This window comes from Pipistrellus kuhlii, unplaced genomic scaffold, assembly GCF_014108245.1.
Source record: "Pipistrellus kuhlii isolate mPipKuh1 unplaced genomic scaffold, mPipKuh1.p scaffold_m20_p_2, whole genome shotgun sequence".
Classification (NCBI taxonomy): Eukaryota; Metazoa; Chordata; class Mammalia; order Chiroptera; family Vespertilionidae; genus Pipistrellus; species Pipistrellus kuhlii.
Window position 1 is genome coordinate 162916997 of NW_023425515.1, and position 27195 is coordinate 162944191.

At 37.3% G+C, this 27195-nt stretch overlaps 1 protein-coding gene across 9 annotated transcripts in view; it reads right to left on the reverse strand.

The window, feature by feature from the left end:
- Window positions 1-27195, reverse strand: part of FAF1 (Fas associated factor 1) — a 294589-nt gene that overhangs the window by 218464 nt on the left and 48930 nt on the right. For 6 of the 9 annotated variants that reach the window (XM_036447942.2, XM_036447943.2, XM_036447941.2 and 3 more), the window contains 2 exons: window positions 26364-26410; window positions 11102-11307 (listed from right to left, as the gene is read on the reverse strand). In XM_036447942.2, coding sequence (XP_036303835.1) covers window positions 11102-11307; window positions 26364-26410 — 253 coding nt within the window. Of the gene's footprint in view, window positions 1-11101; window positions 11308-25682; window positions 25947-26363; window positions 26411-27195 lie in introns of all 9 variants that reach the window. The other 3 variants (XM_045584588.1, XM_045584589.1, XM_045584587.1) reach the window with 2 other exon arrangements.

Here is a 27195-nt window from a genome sequence, read left to right on the forward strand (position 1 = left end):
AGCCCTTTGAAGAACTCAGGCTTCAATATCAGTTAAGAGAAAAGACTCCACAATTAACCAATTAAGTAGTTAATTAATTGCATATCTTTTTTAAAGATATCGACATCAGTGATTAGAGGTTTGAAGAGAAACAATCTACTTTAAACCAATGAACTGACAATACTGATTTATGTTCAGCATATGGGAGGAGTAGCAGGGAGAGTATAAAACCCAAGTCATTGCCCTAGCCAGCTGGGTTCAATGGATAGAGCGGACTAAAGGGTCCCTATTCCAGCCAAGGGCACAAGCCTGGATTGCAGGCTTGATCACCAGTAGGGTGCGTGCAGGAGGCAGCCAACCAATGATTCTCTCTCATCATTGATGTTTCTATCTCTCTCTCTCCTTCTTCCTTCCTCTCTGAAATCAATAAAGAAATATATTTTAAAAATAAAATAAAATAAATAAAAACCTGAATCATTATAGGAAAAGCAAATTTCTGAAAGAATATTTGGGTTGAAGTTTCATCTTGAAAAAAATCAAATAACTTGTCTATTCTTAGTTTTTGCATCTATAAAAGAGGGAATAATTATGCCTATATTCTCTACCTCTTAGGGTACAAGGATGATAGGAAATAACACCAATAAAAGTAGCTGAGCCTGGCTGGTGTCGTTCAGTGGTTGAGTTGTCTTTTTCAACGGGGGTAGGGGGAGATACAAGCTCCCGACTGCTCTGAACTCCAGTTTGGGGCAAGACTCCGGGGACCCAGAGTCATATGAGGAAAAACTGGACTGTCTGGCATCTGGCCAGAACAGGAAGGGGGATTTCTCTCAGAAGTAGCAGCAGCAATCATTGTTCCTGCATGGTGCTGCGGGACATAGAGACCCGGGTTTCTGATTGATGAGCAGCCATTGCAGTTTGCTCCACCCTGGCAATTCCCTGAGACCCTGCCCCACCCAATTTACAACCCCACCCAAGGTGTGGGCAGAGACTTTTGCATATGAATGGCCTAGCCTTTTGCAATCTAAACCTAACAAACTGCAGCTAGGTCAGAGAACCCCAGAGCTGCCAAAAGAAGGCCCAAGGCTCCACAGCAGCTTGCATTGCTTCACAACTGGGCCTTATCTGGGCATCTCCAAACCCCAAACAAAGAGGAGGAATCTGCACATCTCTCTGTAGCTCCTGCATCCAAATTTGTCCTCTGATCCTTCAAGGGCAGAAAGAGAAATTCTTATAAATTTTAATTTCTCATACAGAGTTATTACAAACAAAAAACTCAATGTTTTCCCTGGTTTGAACATTCAGAAAAACTAACCGACAAAGATGTAGCTCATTAAAGCATTATTAGAACATTACTAGGCATATTAACTGTATTTTGCTTACCTTTACATTGGAAATTACAATATTTTTACATTCACGCAGTTTTATATTCCCATGAATCCTAAATTATTACATATAACAATTTATTTTATAAATTAACATGGATATTTCAAATGTTACTGAGTATAATAAATGTCTTTACTTTTTTGTTTTTAACAGCAACTTTTCTCAAGAACTTTCCAGTTTTTAGAGAAGAGAAAGCTAAAAAAAAAAAAAAAAAAAAAAAAAAAGGAGGAAAGAAAAAAAGCCTACCTCAATTCTTACTCAGCAATTACTCTAAACAGATTTTGGCCTGCCCAATGGAGGAATAAGTAGCAAAAGGTCATTCTGTTTAGTCTACTACACTCCAATAAATTGAAAACAAATTTACAAATACTTTATCTGCCATTTAAGTGACAGAAAAATAATTTTATGTAGTTTTTATTTTCCTTCAGATTTAATGAATACTTTAATAAATACATTGTATAGAATTTATTATCTTCTTTTAAAATCATATTGAAGAAATCTGTGACTTAAGCTTATAGTAATAAATCTTTATGATTTGTAGAAAACTGAACATGGGGGATTGTAAAGGATTCTATACTGGAGGTGTACTAATACCTTCCAAGCAGAACACATCACACTGTTACAACGTTATGATGACTAGGATGAAAGCATCATGTCAGTACCATCACTACATGATGCCTACTTCAAGCCAAATTATAGACACTCTCTGGGCCTCAAATTCCACATTAACTTTTTTTTTTTTTTTAACTAAGAATACATTTCATATCAATGCCACCTATTACCATTTTTTAAACTTAAAAAACATAAGGTGACACTAAAAGGTTAAAACTGCCCCCAAAAGAAAATGAGGCAGCCTATCTCAGACACAATAAGGAAATCAAACCTGCCACTTATAAGAAACAAATGTACAAAAAATTATCATGGGGATTTTTCTCAAGTATAATTCTCAAAAACAAATTTCCTCCCTCTTAATTCCATTAACATTTTTGTCATGTCAGAAATATTTTACTGCCTCTATGCATTTCCTCATTTTAAGCATTATAAGCCAACAGTCCCTACAAATACTTGTTTCAACTGTAAAAACTATTCTTTTGAGAAAAAAATCAGTTTAAGATTTTGTATCAGAGAAGGTATATTAGATGTTTCAGGGTTAGAAAGAACCCATCTCAGAAGCTGTTTAAAAACCATTTGGGATATGATTAACCCAAAAACAAGTAGTTTGATTAACCCAAGAACAAGTAGTGATTTAATGGCAAAGACTACAAGGTAAAGCTTCAGTGCTTTTCCCTCTATAACATTCTAATCTCACATATTCAAAGATGTAGCATATCTTGCTGTTCAAATACACAAATTTAATAAAAAATATCAGTAAGATAACACCAACATTTATTTAAAAGTCATAAATAAAGTCATGCTCCACATAACAACATGGCATTCAACAGTGAACCAAATACTACGATGGAGATTTTACATATACAATATAAATATATATGTCCAACTATTTGACCAGTAGCTATGACATGCAATGACCACCAGGGGGCAGGCACTCCAACCAATAGCTATGACTTGCACTGACAATCATGGGGCAGAAGCTCAAGGCAGGAGCTGCCAAGTTGTGGTGACTTGGCAGCTGCGGTTCTTGGGTGATGCACCTGGAACCAGAGAGGCATGAGCCTGATTCCAGGATGCATCATCACCCGAGAACTGCCCTCCTGCAATTCAGGGCCCCTTGGAAAAATGTCAGAGGGCCGGTTTCAGCCTGCAGGCCAGACCGAAGGACCCCACCAGTACACGAACCTGATGAAGTGTCTGTTAGAATCTTTCCCTCCTTTTTATTGGGTTGTTTGGCTTAAGATTAAATTTTAAGAGTCCTCTAAATATTCTGGATACAAGTCCTTTATAAGGTGAGTGTTTTGTAAATATTTTCTTCCAGTCTTTAGCTTATCATTTCATTTTCTTAAGAATGTCTTTCAGAGAGCAGTGTAGACTTTTTATAAAGTTCAATATTTCAATTTTTCTTTTATGGTTTGTGCTTTTGGCATCCTATCTAAAAACAAAAACAAAGAAAACTGTACCTAATCAAAGTCACAGATATTTTGTAATACATTTTATAGTTTTAACCCCTTACATGTAGGGTTGCAAATTAATTGGGGCTAATTTTTGTATATGGTATAAGGATTAAAGTTGTTCTTTTTTGGCATTTGGATATACATATGTGCCAGTTGTATTTGTTGCAGAGTATCTATTCCAAAACTGATTGACCAGGTATAGGTGTGTGTGTGTGGGTGTGTGTGTGTGTGTGTGTGTGTGTGTGTGTATATATATATATATATATATATATATATATATATATATATATGATGTTTCTAGAATCTGTATTCTGTGCCAATGACCTATATCTATTTGCTACTACCATATTATGGTTATTGCCTTAAAAGTTGATTCTATACATCAACCTGGAAGTAATAAAATGACATTTTTATAATCTGGAGTCCTCTAATTCATGAACATGATATATTCTCTCCATTTATTTAGGTCTTTAATTTTTTCAGCAATATTTTGTAGCTGCAGAATAAGGATTTGGATATTTCCTGCTATATTTATCCCTGGATCATTTTTTAAAATAATATTGTAAAACAGTATTTTTTTTTTCATTTTAGTTTCTACTTGTTTGTTGCTGATATAAAGAAATATATCCTACTACACTGCCAAATTCATTTTTAAGTCTAGTCGTTTTTTGATGTAGTCCTTAAGTTTTTCTATGTATATCATCAAGTCATCTGTGAATAATGACAATTTTTCTTCTTTTCTAATTTGGATACCTTTTATATCTCTTCTTGTCTGATCGATGTAGCTAACATGTCCAGTACTACAATATGTCAAATAGGAGTGGTGCAAGTAGGCATCCGTCTTGTTCCTGTTCTTAGAGGAAATGGTTTTAGTTTTTGCCCATTGAGTATGATGTTGACTGTAGGTTTGTCATACAAGTCTTTTATTATGTTGAGATACGATCCCTCTAGTATAGGGGTGTCGAACTCAATCAGAGAAGGGGCCAAAATCTAAAATACAGCCTAAATCGCGGGCCGAATGGTTTACTGAACAGTCATAAACTGTCATTGTGATGGAAACGCAGCGGAGTGCAGTGATGACAGCGCGGTGCGGGCCACATTGCAAGGCCTGGCGGGACGGATTTGGCCCGCGGGCCTTGTGTTTGACACATGTGCTCTAGTACCACTTTGCTGAGAGTTTTTAACAAGAAAGGGTGTTGGATTTTGTCAAATGCTTTTTCTGCATTAATTGATATGATTATGTGGTTTTTGCCTCTCAATTTATTTGTGATGTATCATGTATATTGATTTGTGGATATTGTACCATCCTTGCATCCCCTGAATAAATCCACTTGGTCATGGTATATGGTCTTTCTTTCTTTTTTTTAATTTAATAAATCTTTATTGTTCAGATTATTACAATTGTTTCTCCATCCCCCCCCCCCGCCATATCTCCCCTCCACCCAGTTCTCACCCCACCCTCTGCCCTTACCTCCCCCACACTGTCTTCATCCATAGGTGTACAATTTTTGTCCAGTCTCTTTCTGCACTTCCCATCCCCCTTTCTCACTGAGAATTATCAGTCCACTCCCTTTCTATGTCCCTGATTCTATTATATTCACCAGTTTATTCTGTTCCTCAAATTTTTAATTCACTTGATTTTTGGGTTCACTTGTTGATAGATATGTATTTGTTGTTGACAATTTTTATCTTTACTTTTTCTTCTTCCTCTTCTTAAAGAATACCTTTCAGCATTTCATATAATACTGGTTTGGTGGTGGTGAACTCCTTCAGCTTTTTCTTATCTGTGAAGATCTTTACCTGACCTTCCATTCTGAATAACTTTGCTGGGTAGAGTAATCTTGGTTGTAGGTTTTTGCTATTCATCACCTTGAATATTTCTTGCCAATCCCTTCTGGCCTACATAGTTTCTGTTGAGAAATCAGCTGACAGTCGTATGGGCAAAATACTCATTTTGTTCTTTCTATACTTCTCTATTTTAAAAATTTTTTACTCAAAGTACATATTTTAAAATATAAAGCTAGAATAAAGAAACATTTCTAATCCTGTCTAACAAAGAGAGGATATGTTAACTGAGCCTCATGCTATCACAAAGATGACGGTGCCCACAGCCATTAAGAAGGGAATATGCTAATTGACTGCCCTGCCCTCAAAGACGGTGGTGCCCAGCCAATAAGGAGGGAATACCCTAATTGACTTCCCACCTTCAAAGATGGAGGTGCTCATAGCCAATAAGGAGGGAATATGCTAATTGACTGCCTCGCCCTCAAAGAAAGTGGCACTCAGTTCCCTCAGCCCTGCTGGGGTAGCAGGCACACAGCAAGGCCTGGGGGCAGGCCCAGCCGCTCCAAGCACCTGCCTCCAGAGTCCCCTAATTCCCTTAGCCCCCAGCTGCCCAGGGCCGGCCCAATGTGCAGGCAAGCCTCAGATGGCAGCTGCCTAGCCACCCAGGGCCACCCAAGGCTCGGGTAACCAGGGCTGGCTGAGGCTGGCGCTGTCAGTAGTGGCAGCAGCAGAGGTATGATGGGGCATCGCCTTCCCCTGATTGCAGGGTCGCCTCTTGCCTCTGAGGGCTCCCAGACTGAGAGGGGGCAGGCCGGGCTGAGGGATACTCTCCCCCTCCAGTGCATGAATTTTCATGCACCAGGTCTATAGTATATAAATAAACTATACCCATTAAGACCACAGTTTGAGGTGCTGCTTATTTAGATTTTTTAATGATTTTAAATATAATCTGGGGAGTACATAATTGTTGGCATAGAGGTAAAAGACACTTGTAAATGGACCAAATAATAATGTTACTAATGCACAATATTTGCTGTCTTTTCTCCCTAAAAATACAAGCTATGATTGTCTTTTCATACTCCCAACATCTGTACAAGGCAGATAAGATTGCTGCTCTTTCCATCTTTTCACATGTACTGATAACAAAAACCAACCTCTTATATAGTGCTTACTACTCAAAGAATTGCTAAGGTAAAGAAGGTTTAAGGCATGTGCCAAAAATTACAGAGTCAAAACCAGAAACTAAGTTTACAAATTCAAGACAAAAATTCATTTGAAATATCCTGAACTATTTTTTCAAGTTTAAAAAGCACTTGCTAAATTAAATGTCTTAATTATTTCCACAACTCAATATGATTCTTTTAAACTAAAATGTATCCAATATAATAAAGCTGGTTTTCAGAAATTAAAAAAAAAAGAACAAAAAAATAAGGCAAATTGGTTCAACTAATATAGTAGACCTATTTTTCTACTATATTCCAGAAATGGAACTAAGGTTATGCGGAGTAAACCCAGCCAAAGTAGGTTTGCTGACAGCACTGATTCGATTAACTTTATTGGACAAATACTTGTTTGTTAGGTTAAATCCAATCCACTTCTAGATCTTATAGTTATAATACACAACAATTCCTACCCTAAATATCATACTATCAGGTCTAGTAATAATTAATGTCGTTTTTAAACATTCGTTTAAAATCTTGCTTGGCGTTGACTTGTACTGACATAACCTTCAAACACAGGGTATCTACAGAACGTGTGAAGTACAATTAACAAGTTTTGCTTGAAAAAGTTAGTTTTGGTTTGGTTTTTGTTGCAAAACTAGGGCTAAGAAGATGGCGGATGAAGAGCATATTCGGCACTGCATGCTTTACGAGTTCCAATTAGGAAGAAAAGCAAGTGAGGCTGCAAAAAACATCTGTAGTGCTCTTGGTCAAGATGCAGTTAGCGCCAGAAAATGCCAGCGTTGGTTTGAGAAATTTCGCGAGGGAAGTTTTTCGTTAGATGACAAGAATGGTCGAGGCCGTGTGTCCAATTTTGATCAAGAAGCTCTTCAAGCTCTTTTGGTGCAAAATCCTCAAATTACCCAACAAGAGCTTGCGACAACTTTAAATTGTTCACAAAAAACAATTTCCAATCAATTGCGTGCACTTGGCAAAGTCCAAAAGTTTGGAAAATGGGTTCCTCATGAGTTGACCGACAACAACCGTAATCAAAGAGTCACAATTTGCAGTTCGCTCCTCTCTCGTCAAAACCGTTTGCCATTTTTAGAGCAAATTGTTACCAGAGATGAAGAATGGGTGCTGTATGTTAATTTGAAAAGGCGGCCTCAATGGTTAGACAAAAATGAGGCTCCGCAGCCCACGCCAAAACCTGACTTGCATGCGAAAAAAGTGATGTTGTGTGTTTGGTGAAATTTTAAAGGAATTCTTCATTATGAACTTTTACCATCTAACCAAACCATTACAAGTGCAGTGTATAGTGCCCAATTGGAAAGGTTAGCCCAAGCTTTAAGAGAAAAAGAACCCGCGCTGATTAATCGGAAGGGCGTAATTCTTCACCACGATAACGCACGACCGCATACTGCAAGAATCACTGCTGAAAAACTGCGCCAGTTGGAATGGGAAGTTCTCCCTCAACCTGCATATTCTCCTGATATTGCCCCTTCCGATTACCATTTGTTTCGTTCTTTGCAAAACTTTCTTCTTGGAAAAAAATTTAATAATGAAGAATGCCTCAAAAATGCATTGACCGAATTTTTTGCATCAAAATCACAAGAATTTTACAACAGAGGGATTAAAATGCTTCCTGAGCGTTGGGCACAAGTAGTAGAAAACAACGCCAACTATACTGTTGATTAAATTTTGTTGTATTGTTTAAATAAATTCGATTTTAAAAAGTATTAGAAAACGACATTAATTATTACTAGACCTAATACTTCACACAAGACAATAATTTCATAGAAAAACCAATAATTTAAAAAAATTTTAAATTTATTCATAATTTAAAAAAAAATAGAAGGATATTTATAATAAAATGAAACTGCAGCAACAAACAGAACACTAAAAACATTAACAGACCAATACATTTGCCACTAGGTGTCACTCTGATATAAAGTTCTTGGCTTGCTTTTATACTTGGTCTTTTCCAAATCTTTCCAATAACATGGAAAACTGCATTTTCTTTAGAGCATCTTTTTGCATTTTTACACTAATACATATACAAAAAAAATGGTATTTATCCAGTTCTTTAATTAAGGGTAATTGGAACTATATCTAAAAATTAACAATTATATTACAGGTCACAAAAACTGTAATGAGTATATTTTTTAAATTTTCTATGGCAGATGAATTAATGTACATCTAAATATATACATATACTCATTTATTGAGCCATTTAATTTCTCAACAGATATTTCTTGGTGCCAAACACTGTGCTTAGAGAGAGAATTTATAGGAGAATAAGACATGTCTTTAACAAGAGAAACCTGAAACATAAAGAAAGAATAAGATACTTTAAAATCCATTTTAAAAGTCTCTATTACTTTTTATGAAATCATAGGAAACAAATCAACTTAACTACGTCTATGTAAGTCAAGAAAGGCTCCATACGAGAAAAATTTACATGAGATAATCAAAGATGGAAAGGACAAGTGAAATAGAATATAGGAAATAGGAAAAATCACTGAAAGATATATAAGAATATTTATACTCTAGAAAGATCACTATAGGGAAATTATGTAAAATACAGACAAGTCTACACAATGGGGAAAATATAGTCTCTTTTAATAAATCATGCAGGGAAAACTGGGTATCTACATGCAAAAGATTAAAGTTGGACCTTTACACTATACACAAAAATTAACTCAAAATGGATTAAAGACTTAAAAGTAAGATCTGAAACTATAAAATTCCTAGAAAAAAAACTCCATAGCATTGATCTTGGAAATGATTTATTGGATATGATACCAGAAGCACAGACAATAAAGATATCATACTAAGTGAGACTGCCAAAAATCTTCTGTAAAGCAAAGGAAACAATCAACAAAGTGAAAAGGCAACATTCAGAACAGGAGAAAAATTTGCAAGCCATGTATGTTACAGGAGTTCATATCCAAAATATATAAAGAAGTCCTACAGTTCAATAGCAAAAAAGATAAACAACCCGATTTAAAAATGGGCAAGGGACCTGAAGAGACATTTCTCCAAAGAAGATATAAAAATGACCAACAGGTATGTGAAAAAATACTCAACATTACCAATTACCATGAAAATGAAAACCAAAACCAAAATGAGATATCATCTTCTACCTCATAAGATGGCCATTATATTTAAAAACAAAACAATAACACTTAAAAACTAAAAACTAAAAAAGAGCAGTGTTTGCAAGGATGAAAAGTTGGAATCCCTGAGCACTATTGGTGGGGATGCAAAATGAAGCACCTACTATGGAAAAAGAGTACAGAACTTCTTTAAAAAATTAAAAATTGAACTAACATGATCCAGCAATTCCACTTCTAGGAATTTATCCAAAATAATGGAAAGAAGGGTCTTAAAAGATATCTGCAATTACATGTTCACTACAGAATTATTCACAATAGCCAAGAGGTGGAAACAACCTGTCCATCAACAGATGAATGAATAAAGAAAATGTACATATACATATAAAAGGAGGAAATCCCATAATATACTACAATACAGATAAACCTTGAGGATATCATACTAAGTGAAATAAGCCAGACACAGAAGGACAAATAATGTATGACTTCATTTATATGAGGCATTTAAAGTAATTAAACTTAGAGAAACAGAAAGGAGAATGATCACTGTCAGAGGGTATCCAATGGGGAAAATGGAAAGTTGTTCAGTGGATATGTTTCAGTTATGTAAGATGAAAAAGTTCTATAGATCTGCTGTACAACAATGTGTATATAGTTCACAAAACTATCCTGGATACTTAAAATTTTGTTAAGAACATAGATCTCATGTTACGTAGTTTTTTTTAACCACAATTTTTTAACGGAAAATACAGGAGAATACTTGGGGACACAGGGAGAAATAGCTGAAATAAGAGAGGAATCTAGGCAGAAGAAGAAACAAGTACATAGGTGCTGAGCCTATTAAAAAAAAAACCTGAGTAAGTCCATTACAACTTAGACCTAGTGAGCTATAAGGAGAGTGATAATAGATAAAAACTATAAATGTAGCAGGGACTTATAGCCATGTTAAAAAATTTGAATTTTTAAAAACAATGGAAAGTTTCTAAATGGCTGTAAGTAAAGGATAACAATCTGATTCATGTTTAGGAATGATAATATTTTTAACAGCCTTGCTTTTCTCTGTAATAAATTAATAAAATTAGGAAAAAATCTCCTCAAAAAAGGAAAAAAGACAAATTTTCAGAAATACGTGGTATTTAGATTTATGGTAAAACTATGTTAAAATAGAAATTAATATAATTCCTGGTTCTACAATGAATATGGTTCAAAAATCTAAACTAAATATGAGTTCAATATAGCTTCTCTACAAATGGCAGGCCTACACTTCAATTTTCCTTTGAAAGAATAGTACTGAAGTATTTATCCAGTTGGCAGAGAGGAGTGATAAAACATGTCTTAATACTTCTCTCATAGTATAAAAAGTGAACTTCAGCTATAAAGTCCTATATGCAATGTACCTAACAACTATGGCATTTAAGCCCCTAGATGTTTGATTTGCATTTGTGCTAAAACAGCATCATATACCATTCTTTCCCATCCCATTCCATTCTTTTTTTTTTTCCTTGTTGGCAGTAAACTAAAAAAAAAAAAAAAAAAAAAAAAAGCATAAACTGAATATTTACCTAATGAACTATTAATTTATGAAGGCTTTGTGACAGGGAAACCTTACCAACAGTACAGCTGTCTTCAAGTACCACATCAACATTTCTGTCTCTGTATTCAACCCTGAAGTCCAGCATCCGAGGTTGTCTTTCTACAATTTGCCTAATTGGCAGTACAGGTCGAAATGCCGAAGAGGAAGAGGGAGCAGGAGCTGGAGCTGGGTGACTTGCTGGATCAAATGCAGGTCCTGATATAGTTTCACTTCCATAGTCACTGAAATATTAACATTTAAAAAGGGATTAACACCAACCAAATCATTATGGATTACCACTAAGAACCTGTTCCATACGTTTTCTATTCTTCCTATCAAATTTACCTACCTATACATCCACACCTAACCTTAAGTTCTACTTTCTCCACAAAATCTTTCCAAATAACTATAGACCACATTATTATCTGTCCCATCCTTGTTTTTCTATGTCTAACAGCAATATCATATATAGCATTTAAATTTAGATTTTTGCCTTATATTGTTATGATGTTGGTAAAACATTATTTTAAACTCTGTGAATTAAGAACAGTATCTTTACTCACACTCAAACAATGAATCATTATTTGATTGGTTAACTCTACTTTTCACAAAAACTATTTTAAAACTTCACCTTCCTTAACCTTCCATTCTTTCCATCTGACTCATTAGTCATAAAATGTATATTTTTCCTACTGTGCAGAGAAAACAGATGCCATCAAGAGCAAATTCCCTTAGCTTTTTTATATCACATCCATAAACTAGCCCACATATGCATACTCTTTCTTCTTATAAAATAAAGACATCGTTCTATCTATGCAAAATCTGAAACGATCTTCTCATTAGCTTTATATTATGGATTATTATCCCTTCCTTTCCAGTATCTTCAACATCTCCTTACCTTAGATTCTTCTTAAAAAACAAAAACAAAAAAAAACAAAAAAACACATTTAAATATGTTCCAGTATTTCCCTTCTTAAAAAATAAAATCCTGGTTCTAAGAAAATCCTTATATTTGTAAGGATTAAATCAGATAATGTGCATGAAAAACTTAGTACAATGCCTGGTACCTAGTAAGGTCTCAAACTCAGTATTATCCAAAGTTGTAACTCATTAATGATACTTCTCCAATATTCCTCATATCGGCTCCCCAAGCCAGAAACCTCTGACATTATCTTTGACCCCTTCTTCTCTCTCAACTCCCACATCTAAATAGTCCTTTCAATGTTACCTCTTAAATATCTTTTAGATCAGTCATCCATCCTTCCCCTCTGAAGCTGCCACCCTACTCTAAGTCACAATCACTTTTTATATTAATTAATATAAAACTGTCCTAATCTCCCCTGCTTTTCACTCCATATCACCACTAGACTTTAAAGACAGAAAATCTCTTCATATTATTTTCTTCAACACTCCCTCTGCTCTTCACTAAATAATTAAAGTGACATACAAGGTCCTGTATGATCTGAACCTATCTCATCTTGTGATATACTATCTCCATCTCTCTACACTACTAGCTACTAACACCCTTTCATTTCTTCTGTCTAACCTTGATTGTGTTTCATTGGCATAAACAGACTATTCTTTCCTTCTCATCCCCAAATTCCATAATTTTTCTAGCTAATTGTATTTATCCTTCATATCACACGTTGAATGTTTATCAATTAAGAACATATTTTACTATCTCAGACTAGTTCAAATTCCTAACCACTATCAAAAACTATGTATTTAGTTGTATAATTAATCATTTGACATTTAAATTCCCGCTAGAGCCGAAACCGGTTTGGCTCAGTGGAAAGAGCATCAGCCTATGGACTGAAAGGTCCCAGGTTCGATTCCGGTCAAGGGCATGTACCTTGGTTGAGGGCACATCCCCAGTAGGGGGTGTACAAGAGGCAGCTGATCAATGACTCTCTCTTACTCTCTGTAAAAAATCAATAAAATAAATATTTTTAAAAAATCCCCACTAGAATGTAAGCTCCACAAAGGTGAAGCTGACATTAGTGTTGTATCCTTTGCCCTGTGCTCAAGATTTTATATATAGAAGGTACTCAAATATTTGACAAACTAATGAGGAATAACAAAGAATTCGGTTTTTCTCTGACTTCATTTACTATTATATATACTGTCACAAGGGAACATATGTATTGTTTCCATTGGAACATTATTATCACAACCAGAACTACAAGCTCACTCTAAAACATTTTTCTTCTCACCCAGAATTTAAGGAAAAGCAATAAGCTGGATACCAGAATAGGAACAACCAAAAGAATGACCAAAACATGCCAAGTTAGGTACTGTTCATACAATTAAGCAGAAGAAAATATTTAATTCACAATAGTGCTTTAATCAGTGTTTACCAAATTCTAGATTACATAACTGATTTAATGAATGGTGATAATGTCTATTAAAGAATATAACAGGATAGGATAGGGTAGGATAGGGTAGGGTAGGATAGGATAGGATAGGATAGGATAGGATAGGATAGGATAGGATAGGGTAGGGTAGGGTAGGGTAGGGTAGGATAGGATAGGATAGGATAGGGTACGGTACGGTACGGTACGGTACGGTACGGTACGGTACGGTACGATACGATACGATACGATACGATGGAATAGAAATTACAAGGATGTATCACTTAGCACCAAATATTGTTTCATAAAACTTTTTATTCTGATACATATTTACACATGTATATTTTAGATTCCAAGTACTCCTCATGGTAGGTCATAGTCCAAAAGTCTGAAAGTGACTAGCTTGGACCTCATCAGATTCAGATACTATAGTAATCATTGTTCCACAGACAAAAATCTATCTTTTCTCCCAGTTGTTAGATTCAAGGAATGTAAACTTGGAAGGAAGATATGGGAACAGAGAAAATTTCCAAAGCAAGAAAGAATGTCACTATTGGAATCCAAAATGAGCTCCTATATATAACTAAAATCTATGCAGTTATGATACTTCATATCTCTAAATTTTGTCACAACTTCTCAGAAATTAAGAAAACAGCTAAAGTTAGTAAGTAGGCTGTCAATGACTTGTTTCTTAACTCCAAATTCACCTTTCTATAGGTGATGCTGGAGATAGGATTCTGCAAAATTATATATTGGGTGGAGAAAAAGTAGGTTTACAGTGGTGAGTATGCAAAACACAGTTTATTCTTGTACTATTATTTCTTAACTATTGTATTATTTTCCATACAAATAACTGTAAACCTACTTTTGCCCCACCCTTTATTTCCTTTGGCATATTGTTTCCTGACGGATTCTGCCAATAAGGAACACTAAATACTAGTAAAGATTAGTAAGTAGGAAGAGTGGAGGAACAACTTCTTTCTTCCTAATGCATGTATTTCAATCTGTTTACCCCTCCGCTTCGTCTCCAGCTTTTTTTCAGCACTCTTATAACCAACTTCTTGGCATCTCTTCAGAGATACCAATAGTAGCTGGGCAGTATGCACTGCAGAGATCAAATCCTGGGAGCCAAGGATTCCCTCTGTGCTTCAAAATTCTGTTAATCCCTTCTTTCCAAGATGGTAACTTCCTGAAGCACTTATTATATTCAGGTTATACTTCAATTTAACTTTTATTGCTCTTTTAGTCTTGTATACCTATTTAACCAATACTTCATTAAAAATCCTTCTGTTGAAATACCCTAGTGTGGTTTCTCTTTCTTGCTAATGGAGGTGTCCCAGGAAACATAGGATTCAGGAATTGGCTTGATTGTGTCCTTGACCTTCAATGCATTGCTGAACACCCTGCCAATGGAAAGTGGAATACCATGACAGGCACGATAACTGATTAAATTATCACTTATAGTTAACTAGAGGCCCATTGCATGAAATTCATGCATGGGGAGGGGGTGTCTGTCCCTCAGCCCAGCCTGCACCCTCTTCAATCTGGGACATCCCTCTTACAATCCAGGAATGCTGGCTCCCAACCACTCGCCTGCCTGATTGCCCCTAACTACTTCTGCCTGCCAGCCTGATCACCCCCTAACCACTCCCTTGCCAGTCCAATTGACGCCTAACTGCTCCCCTGCCAGCCTGGTCACCCCCAACTGCCCTCCTCTGCTGGCCTGGTTGCTCCTAACTGTCCTCCCCTGAAGGCCTGGTCGACCCCAAATGCCCTCCCCTGCAGGCCTGGTTTCCCCCAACTGCCATCCCTGCAGGCCTGGTCCCCCCCAACTGCCCTCCCCTGCAGGCCTGGTTGCCCCCACCTGCCCTCCTCTGCTGGCCCAGTCACCCCTAACTTGAGGTAACCAGATCGACCCACTTTTGACAGGACAGTCCTGATTTCTAACCATTTTTCCTGCATTCCTCCGCCTAAATGTCCCGATTTTTTGAAAGATTGGAAAGATTCTTTCCAAATATCGGGACTTTGTTAAAATGCCGCAGGACGCGGGAAAAATTGTTAGAAATCAGGACTGTCCTGCCAAAAGCAGGTCGATCTGATCACCTTACCCTAACTGCCCTCCCCTGCCAGCCATTTTGTGGTAGCCATCTTGTGTCCACATGGGGACAACCATCTTTGACCACATGGGGGTGGCCATCTTGTGTGTTGGAGTGATGGTCAATTTGCATATTACTTCCTTATTATATAGGATTAAGATCACATGCCTTTGAAACAAGTGCCTAATGAGAACAAATGATGATTTGACTCAAACATTATGGTGGTAATAATGACAACAAGGATTGTGGACTGGCTGCTTCTGACTCTAATGAAGAAGCTACAGAAGAAAATGGCTTATTTAGAGGTTTTAACTTTCAAGTCATGATAAGAAAGTTACAGAGCTTCTGAAGTGGCCCTTTAAAAAGTTTCTGCCCTAGCAAGTTTGGCTCAGTGGAAAGGTCCCGGGTTTGATTCTGGTCAAGGGCATATACTTTGGTGGCAGGGTCAGGCCCCACCCCAGTCAGGGTTGGGGCACATGTGGGAGGCAACCAATTGATGTGTCTCTCTCACACTGATGTTTCTCTCTGTGTGTCTCTCCCTGCCTCTTGCACCCTGTCTAAAACTCAATGGAAAAATTTCATCAGGTAAGGATTAACAAAACAAACAAAAAAGTTTCTTATTTCTGTAATCACAGGTATGCTCCTGATGAGAATTAGACCCAAATTTTAATTTTGTAGCTTGCATAATTATAATGAAAGTTGAATATACAATTTTTAAGTCTCTTTTGTGTAAATTAAGGCACTGTTTTGGACAGAGAGGGACCCTAAGATATGAAATGGGGATAGCTGAGTGGACTCAAATGGTTAGAATATTGAATCCCTGGAGTCTCTATAAATTTCTTTTGTAAGCAGAAATAGCTTCTCCTCCCATGACTGAAAAACGTTAGACCACCTCTTGACTGAAAACTGTCAATACCCTTAACTGCGACACTTATCTTGAAATGGATACCTACTCTCAAAACCCACCCCCACCATTCCTATTACCTCCAAAATCAGATATAGGCATGCAAAAAAAACAACATCTTAACTGAAAGAAAACCTATATCCAAAAATAATTATAAGATTTTTCATAAATTACATCTACAAAAATCTAGGGATTAAGTATGAAAATTAATTTAAAGTGCATCTGGAATGGGCCAAATAACATGTTTGCTTAAGCAGCTTCAAGTACCTTTAATAGTTTGCTTATTCAATGGGTAAAATTTAAGTCCCAAAGGAGTCTCCATTGAATAAGGATGAAATGCCCAAACTTGCCTGACAAAATGTAGAAGAAATCCAGATGCTTAGAAAATGCAAATGCTCAAGTAGATTTATCATGAATAACCTGATTATAGACACATCCTCCTACCATATTGTCCATGAGATCCCAGAGGACATTGAAGTAAAATATTAAGAAATACATTAGTAAGGGAATCTGCATTCTTGGAAAACCCTGGCTATCTTCTCTGGGTTTGGAATGACATAGCACCACTGAAAAAGACTCCCTAGTGAGCGCGATAAGATCTCAGAATGCAGAAATCAAATGGCAAAATTTAATAAGAAAAAGATGTTAGTTAATGGATAGTAAGGACAAAGAGAGGCAATCATGAAATTTAACCTGCACAGATCCTTAGTAGTGATCAAATGAAATGGCATTTCTAAAGAACAAAATTAAAAATCAGTCTACTAAAATGTTACTTGATCTATATACAGTAGAAACCCTAGATCTCACTTTCTAAATCTTAACTTCCCTAACCACAATGGAAAGTTATAGTCACTCCCAGTTTCCAAACTCAAGTTGGTTCAGACATTAAGTCCCTGGTGCTCCTGAAGACAATGCAACAGAATCACATGTATGTATTGTAAATTTTCCTCCAAGATTTCCCCTCAGAGATCTACAGCCATTTACAAGGGTCTCTGTGTCCTGATTAAAAAAAAAAAAAAAAAAAAAAAAATTTAGATCTTCAGGGAATTACTAGATGCTAATTCTACATTGATTCTAATTCCTGGGGATATAAATTGAAGTTTATGGTGGTAAATGAAATTTGGGCCCAAATCCACCCACAATGTGTTCAATCTGTCAACCTACCCTGTAGTTTTTCACTTAGAGCTTGAATGTATAAATGAAAGAGATACTCTTGCCCCAGCCGGCTTGGCTCAGTGGAAAGAGCTTCAGCCTGTGGACTCAAGGATCCCAGGTTCGATTCCAGTCAAGGGCACATTCCCAGGTTGTGGGCTCGGTCTCCAGCAGGGGGCGTGCAGGAGGCAGCCAATCAATGACTCCCTCATCATTGATGTTTCTATCTCTCTCTTGCTCTCCCTTCCTCTCTGAAATCAATAAAAAAATATATTTTAGCCTGGACCGGCTTGGCTCAGTGGATAGAGCGTCGGCCTGCGGACTAAAAGGTCCCGGGTTCAATTCCGGTCAAGGGCATGTACCTTGGTTGCGGGCACATCCCCAGTAGGGGGTGTGCAAGAGGCAGCTGATCGATGATTCTCTCTCATCGATGGTTCTAACTCTCTATCCCTCTCTCTTCCTCTCTGTGAAAAATCAATAAAATATATTTTAAAAAATAATAATATTTTAAAAAGGAAGGAAGGAAGGAAGGAAGTTAGGAAGGAAGGCTCACTCAATAACTGGTAGACATCCCATATAGGCTTCCAGAAATCCATGAAGATAGGGTTATTACATAGGGAGAGACAAGAGGAAGTAAATAATCTTGCATATACTTTGTTTTTCTCCATAAAACTTGCAAACATTATGACAAGCATTTTGCTCCACTCAGCAGAATGAAAGTCCATATATCTTCATTGACTTTTTTGAAGATTATGCTAACTCTCCTGCTCTTTATCATAATAATCTAGTCTGGAGAGATCTTAATCATCTGTAGATTGGTCCTGAAGAGCAGAACTATAAAGTACATTATTTGGATGTTTGGCAAGACACATGCATGCTAGAGAATAGAAGATACATACCACAAAAATGTAAGAACCTGCCACCTTGTGAAGTCTCTGTGGTCCAATGATCAAAAGCATGTCAGGGTAAAAGACTGGTTGTATATTGCACTACTCACCGATGTACATATAACTAGAGTTCCGGTGCATGAAAATTCATGCACTGGGGGAAGGGGAGTCCCTCAGCCCGGCCTGCCCCCTCTCACAGTCTGGGAGCCCTCAGGGGCAGGAGGCAACCCGGCAATCAGGGGAAGACGATGCCCCATCAAACCTCTGCTGCTGCCACTGCTGGCAGTGCAAGCCTCACCCTGAGCCTCGGGTGGCCCTGGGCAGCTAGGCAGGCACCATCTGAGGCTTTCCTGCACCTCGGGCCAGCCCTGGGCAGCTGGGGGGCTGAGGAGACTGAGAAACTCCACAGGCAGGCACTTGGAACAGCCGGGCTTGCCTGTGAGCGGGCCAGGACTTGCCATGTGCCTGCTGCCCCGGCAGGGAGGAGGGGACTTGGCGCTGCCATATTGTAGCTGTGGGTGCCGCCATCTTTGAGGGCAGGGAAGTCAATTAGCATATTCCCTCATTGGCTGTGGGCAGCTGCCATCTTTGAGGGCAGGGCAGACAATTAGCATATTCCCTCCTTATTGGCTGTGGGCGCTGCCATCTTTGGAACCATGTGAGGGTCAATTAGAATATTCCCTCTTTATTAGATAGTACAACTAAATTAATTTAGAAAAAAATGTTTGGAATGAGGAAGGGGAAAATGGTTGAAAAAACAGGCTGCTAAAGCATTACAGCACCAATCAAAGAGAGTAGTAGAAGAAACGCGCCCAAGTGCCACAGGATAGCCGTTTCATTTAGGAGGAAAAAGATCCCTTGGCACATATCCACATTGATAGTTAATGAGTTGGCTAGCTGATCAAGACTTGAATAGACTAAAAGGAAAGTCTAGGAAAGAATATGAAAACGGATCTTTTAGAATGGACACAAAAGGTTAATATATATGTTTCCAAGGTGAATGTTTATAGGCTATCCCCTGAAAAAGGGGCTCTCAATATGAATGAGATGACATTGTTCTGTTTATATCAGTCAACTTTTTCCCCTTACTATTCCAGGTCTGCTCAGCATATATTTATGTCCATGTGCCATGCTAACAAAAAAGGAGATTAGGCATAGGTATAACATCAACTCCCCATCACTAAGTCAGAATCTAGCTAGGGAAAATGACTGCCTAAAATGAAAACAAAACTACAAATAAGGAACCATTTCTCAGGAATCTGGTAATGGATCATTTCTAGCACGGAGGAGGCAATCTGTTCTCACTTAAAATGAGTTTTATGGATATTGAAACTGACTTCCCTCGCAGCAATGCTTCTGCCAGCAGCACCAATCATCTATACTAATAAAAGGGTAATATGCAAATTAGTCATGACGCCCTCACAGCAGGCTGTGTGGGGCGACCAGGCCAGCAAAGAGGTTAATGAGGGACAACCAAACAACTGAACAGTAGGCTGCATGGGGCAACCAGGCAGGCAGATGGGAGCAGTGAGGGGTGACCAGGCCAGCAGGGTGAGGGCAGTGAGGGGCAACCAGGCTGGTGGGGGGTGGGGGCAATTAGGGGTAAATAAGCCAGCAGGCAGAGGCAGTTAAGGATGATTAGGCTGGCGGGGGTAGGGGCATTTAGGGGTAATCAGGCAGGCAGGCAGGTGAGCAGATAGGATCCAGCAGTCCTGGAATGTAAGGAAGATGTCCGACTGCCGGTTTAGGCCCGATCCCCAGGATCGGGCCTAAACCGGCAGTCGGACATCCCCTAAGGGATTCTAGATTGGAGAGGGTGCAGGTTGGGCTGAGGGAACCACCCCTATACATGAATTTCATGCACCAAACTTCTAGTCTATACTAATAAAAGCCGAGGTGGCCCTCAAGCCCTCAAGTCATCACAAGATGGCTGCTACAAGATGGCCGGCAGGAAAGGGCAGTTGTGGGTAACCAGGCCAGAAGGGAAGGGCAGTTGGGGGCGACCAGGCTAGCAGGGGAGGTCATTTGAGGGCAACCAGACCTGCAGGGAAGGATACTGGGGGCAGCCAGGTCTGCAAGGGAGCAGTTGGGTGTGATTGGGCTGACAGGGGAGGGCAGTTGGGGGTGACCAGGCTGGCAGGGGAGTAGTTAGGCATCATTCAGGCTGGCAGGGCAGTTATCAGGGTGGCAATCAGTCTGGCAGGCAGACAAGTGATTAGGAGCCAGCTGTCCTGGATTGTGAGACAGATCGGGCCTAAACCAGCAGTCGGATATCCCCTAAGGGGTCCCGGATTGGAGTGGGTGCAGGCTGGGCTGAGAGACACACCACCTTCTCCCTCCCCCGTGCATGAATTTTATGCACTGGGCCTCTAGTGCACTTAGAAAATGCCTTATTGCTCTCTGGCTTCTAACACAACACTGATTCTAACCCAGGAATTCATTTCACAGCAAAGGAAATGTAGCACTGGTATCACTTGCATATACCAGAAGTAACTAGTTTGATAGAACAGTGGATTGATCTGCTTAAGAGTTATGGCACAGGTTGGGAGACAACACCCTCCATGCTTGGTGTTCCACCTGAAAAGATGAGGTACATGCTTTCATCATTGACTCAACACAGTAATATTTCTCATGCTGCCAGAAAGCACAGGTATGAGAATTAAGTGGTGGTAGTTCCTCCTATTATGCCTAATAACTTACCAAACTTTTGCTTAAGTAGTTCAGAGATCATAGTTCCCAGGTATGTAATGTTTTCACAGTTCTCCCACTGAATTAGAATTTAAGAATGTCCCCTGGCCACTTTGTACTCACATGCTACTGAATCAACTAGCAAAGGAGGAAGAAAGTACTAGCTGGAATGACTGGTCCTAATTACCAAGAAAAAAAAAAAAAAAAGGTTGCTACTACAGAATGGACTATTTTCTGTGGCATGTCCAATAATAAGTGTTAATGGAAAACTATAACCTTTTTTCAAAAAACAGGGCCACTGAGGATTCTAATTCTTCAAGAATGAATGTTTGAGATGTCCCACCAGGTAAAGAATCTTGAGTATTTGAGGTGCTAGCAGAGGAAATATAGAATAAATAGTAGAAGAAACTGGTAAATATCTACCATAGCCTTATGATCAGTAACAGAAGGGCTATAGCAGCATGTGTGTGTGCGTGCGTGAGCGCGCGCGCGCGCGCACACACACACACACACACACACACACTTCTCTTCTTACAGTTTGCATCACACTAGAAGTGACAGCACCATAATAATGGCATCTGGTTTTGTTCCAGCATCAGCCACTGGTGTTAGCTTCTAACTTCATGCAATACTTAAAAAAAAAAAAAAAAAAAAAAAAAAAAAAAAAAAAAGAGGCTTTTGCATCCTGTCAGATGTACAAGCATCAGCTAAGGAGGAATTCTTTCTCATTCTGGGGCCAAATTCCTAGGGCCCTTCCTCTGAAATTCCAAGTTCTATTAACCTGAACTTCTCCCAACCTGTTTTCTTTTTCCCACCAGTACTAGGAGGGACTTTGTGACCTTCAGTAGTTATCAGGGGTCTCTCCCAGGCAGACCTGCCCTGGAGGAGGCCTCCTGGAGTGGGTGCCTTGGACTCCACACAGTCCTGACTCTATCACCTTTCTCACAGAATGCTGCAACTGCAAGTCTACTCTAGCCCTAGGCTCCCATCCTTGGTGACCAGCAGCACACACCTCCAACTAGCCCTGGTGGTCCCGGTGTTTCCTGCAGTCATTATATCTGGATTGTATTGGTATCCCCTTTTTGTTCTTTCAACCTGCTCCATATCCGTGTAACTGGTTTCCTATATGAAATTCCCTCTGAAATTCCTAGTATGCTTTTTTTTTTTTTTTCTTTACCAAACCCTAACTTAAGGAAATAACTTAACATTCCTAATCAGAGAAGGCCATTGGGTGTGGTTGTCAGCCACAAAAAGGTTTTTTTTTAAGTTATCAGTTGAGAAATTTGCTTACTAGCTATAATTACTCCATTTCAGAACCTAGAAAAGATAGTGAATTTAACTAGAGTTTTTCACTAGCAATCAAAAAAGCTGAAAGGAAAAGAGAGAGACTATTAGTTCATGAATGAACCCATCAGTTTTCACTAATGTTCGAAGACATCCAAATAGTGCAAGGGCAACCAAAATTGTTGACCCCAAAAAAGCATTTTTCATTATAAGCTGAAGACTACCATCCTTTAATTTGACCTTCTCAATATTCCTTTCTAATTAATCAAGAATTTAAAATGTAAACTGTAACTTAAAATAAATTTAAAAATTTTTTAAATAATTTTTAAAAGGACACTGATTAGTAAAGGAAAATCTATAGAGAAATCTATTTTAGATCTAAACTTCAACTAAAGGAGTATTTTTATCCTTACTTAACTTTCCTCTACAACCCACACAGGTCCTTGGAAGGCAGTGAACAGCAGCAAAGTAAACAGGAACTCTGCACTTGTTTATTTCAATTCTTAAAAGCACATCTCACGGTAAAATCTCTAGGTACAAAAAAATACATATTTAAAAGATAAACTTGTCTTCAGAAAAAAATCTAATATTTTAAATGGGCATCAGAGAAGACAATAAATAGAAACTAATCAGCCAAAATGGATGTTTTCTAAATCAGAAAACATTGGCATTTATATATTCTGAAAGCATAATGGTCAAGGTTTGAAAACAAGTCCTGTCTTCTCTAGGTTTTCTCCATGAATTAAACAATGGACAAAAAAATATACAGTACACCTGTCTGGGTAATAAAATAAATATGAACTGATAAGTACCATCCATTTAATGAGTAAAATTAAACTATTAACTCATAAAATTTTAGAAAACATATAATAGGCTCTCTTTCAGAAATTACTTGTATTTCATTAGCACTTCTTTCTAACAATAACTATCTCTAAAAATAATTTTTAAAGAGACTTTGGACAATATGCTAAGTATGTAAAATATTATACCAAAATGTAATAGCTATATATGTACTCACTAGGTGTTTATGACTAAATGAATGATTTACATTTGTGACTGCATAAGTTATACACTTTATAAATATGTTTTATTAGCAACATATTGTCTAGTGAAATAAGCCTTTAGAGGGTGAGGCAAAAGACTTGCTTATATTCCTGACTCCATCAACATCAGGCTGTATCATCTGGACAAGGTCACTTCATGACTTATTCTTTCTACCTGTAAAATGAGGGATAATAATCTGCCTTTACTTGCTTACAACTAAAATAATAACTGTAAAAACAAAGCTGTGGGAGAAAGGTGTTATATACATGTATTAAATTTCAACTTTTTTACCCAATGTAAAAAAAATCAACACAGAAGTTGTGACATGACTGACTTACTGACCTTAACGAGGACAGTGTGATATAAAAGAAAAATTATGGCTTTTAAAAGATAACAATCCAGACTTCACTACCTACTACACTTGTGACCTTGAATGAGTCTATGTACACCCTCTAACCTTTAGTTTCCTCATCTATGCTACATGAATACATTTATCTCTTAACGTTTGTAATGGGTATTAAATAAGAAAAAAATATGTCAATTATCTAGCACAATAAGTTAAACATTTAAAAAAAGGGTTTTTTTTAATGTTGTTGCCCAGATGGGTTGGCTTAGTGGTAGAGCATCGACCTATGAACCAGGAGGTCACTATTCGATTCCCAGCCAGGGCACATACCAGGGTTATGGGCTCAATCCCTAGTGTGAGGTGTACAGGAGGCAGCCGATCAATGATTTTCTCTCATCATTGATGTTTTTTATCTTTCTCTCCTTCTCCCTTCCTCTCTGAAATCAATAAAAATATATATATTTTTTAAAGTTGTTCCTTTCCCCGTAAACTTTATGAATACATTAAAAACCATATTCCCACTTTTAAATTCACACAAATATCTGATTTCAAAAAAAATTTATAAAAAAAAGCAGAGGGATTGGGCTCTTCTCCCTCCAAACATAATTCTTTCTTTTGTTTGTTTGTTTAAACTATTTTTAGTAACTCTCTGTTAATGTATAAACTGACAAATTAAGAATCACTTGTATTCACAGACTACATTCAACTTTACTATAAATATCAAACATACGATACAAATATCCTTTTAACTGCCAACATATACCATTCCTAGCACTGTGTCTTCCATTTTCGGTATTAAACCTATGAGTAAGTGCAAAGAGCCTCTTTCATTTCCCATACAGAATAATTTTCAGTTATATTGAATCCACAGTGGTTTCAAAGCTGAAGAAGAAAAGTTAGTAGGAAGGAAAATAGTTGAAAACTGTAACTAGACACAACTGACTTTCTTCTGTAATTAATTCCTTTCATTTTACAAGCAAACAAAAACAATCCACCCATTCTAATAAAAGTTATACCCCAAATATCATAGTAACCAATTATATAGTAATCAATTCACTTATAAATCTCTAGTTACAAAATATGTTAAGCAAAAAGTATCACCAGCAACAAAGAAGATGTGATGTTTCCAGGGATAAGGGAATTTCTGTAGTTCGTTCATCCATAGCAAATACCATTAAATGTAAGATATATCCAGTATGAACTCAGAACCCAACAGCTGAATCCACAAGGGCTTAGCAGGCAAAAATTTTGGCACAAAAAACAAAATAATATTTATTCAAGAATAAAACTGGAGCATATTTTGCAGTCTAAAACTTTCTAAACCAAGAAGAAAAAAAGATCATGAAGGAGGCTCCTATAATCATCTGGTTTGCTTTCTAGACAAGGTTAGGATAAAATGCTTTTGAAGCAAAAAAAAAAAAAAAAAAAAAAGATCAAACAAAAAATTAAGCACAGGCTTTAGAAATGAGCTATGTTTACTCTAGATGAAACTCTTGACAGTTTTTAAAAACGGGTAAAGGATAGGTCCATTTATCCTTACTTTTACCTAAAAACCATTAATCAAAAGGTAACACAGGTATTAAACAGAATTTTGCTTCCTTTCTAAATATACAGTTTCCTAAAGTACAGTACATTTTGCTGCTCCTTGTGAATTTTTTTATGTTTTTGCAACAGCACTTTTCTTCCTCTCCAAACAGCCTCTTTTCTAGGCTGCTGTTTCTGTTTGCCTCATCTGCACTTCGAAGATCACGCTTCAGTGCCTTAGAAATCCCAGCCACCAAAATTCAAGCCAAAGTCTGAATTGAGAAAAGGGAGGAGGGGATGTCAAGCAATTAAACTACATTTGGAAGGGAGAATGGTTTTACCTCCTATGACTTTATAGAGCACTCTTTTAATCCAAAACTAGAGAGTCTCCAATTTTAAGAAAAGTTATGAGTGTATTTTTACTTAAGAAGTTATTTTGTAGCAATTATAGATCTCTTGACATCTTCCAATTTTACCTTCTGGCACTGACACAAAACCACGAAGACCATTCCACGTGTCAATACTGGATTCTTCAGGTAAAGAAATTCAGTTCTCTGCGAAGTTCACTTTTAGGACTTACTGAAATTATGGCAAGTTATTATGTACTTATTTTAGAAACCAAAAGAAAGGAAAGAAAAGAATGTAGTGAAGTTGGAGATAAAGCCTGTAGAGGTAGATGAAAACCATGCTCTGACTCTATTGAACCATGTATTGTTTTCTCACTACCAATGGTTTAAAGGATTTGGTTCCTTCATCTAATAATTAGACAATGATCTTGAAAAGCTTTCTTAAAAATAAAATAAAACCTCCTTTAAAAATATCACATAACATTATATGGTTGAAAGTTGAGACTTTAGCAAATATAACTAACAAAAAAATATTTGAAAGAATAGAAACTATATTAAAATGAACTTATACACCAAAGATCAAATGCTCTACCAAAAAGTGAGACCAAAAAATTAACAAATGACTCTTTTTTGCTTTGCTAAATTCCCATCTTACCTTTAAACACTATAACATACCTTTGTAGAATGCCATTTTCCTGGGGTATTACACCATTGATAGCTGCCTGCAAACAGAAAACAGAGACAACCATTTAAGGAAACAAAAAATTGTTCACAGGTAGATCGCAGTGGGGTGGTGAACATTGTAAGAGAAATAAATATATTTTGAAAAGTCTAAACAAAATACTAAATGTTTCCTTAATGATACAAAATATTATCTATGAATTTGTTTCTCTATTTCTCTATAATAAAACCTTATTTTAGACAAATTTTAAAGCATATGTTTGGTATAATAATACCCCCAAATTTTGAGTTAAAAAAAAAAGCTTAATTCCACACATTCAAGTAATACACCAACAAAACCAATGCTTAAGGGTGTGAAAAAAAGGTAACTCAGTACCTTTATGTAATTTTTTAAATACTATTTTCTTCCTCAGGGTGAAAAGAACAAGATATAAAATCACAAATGAAAAGCTCCAATAAGAATTTTAAAATTAGCTCAGGAATTAATTCATTCTTTCATGTTATAATCATTTTTTTTTTTAAAGAACATTTAAAAGGGCCCAACTTGTGTGGCTCAAGGTTTGAATGTCAACCCATGAACCAGGAGGTCACATGTCCCTGTCAGGACACATGTCTGGGTGTGGGCTCAATCCCCAGTGGGGGGCATGTATGAGGCAGCCAATCAATGATTTTCACTCATCATTAATGTTTCTATCTCTCCCTCCCACTCCTTTCCTCTCTGAAATCCATATATATAAAAAAAAATGTTTAAAGAACATTTAAAAGGGAAAAGCATAGAGACAAAAGTTTTTTGATAAACACAACACCGTAATTTTATCAGATCACA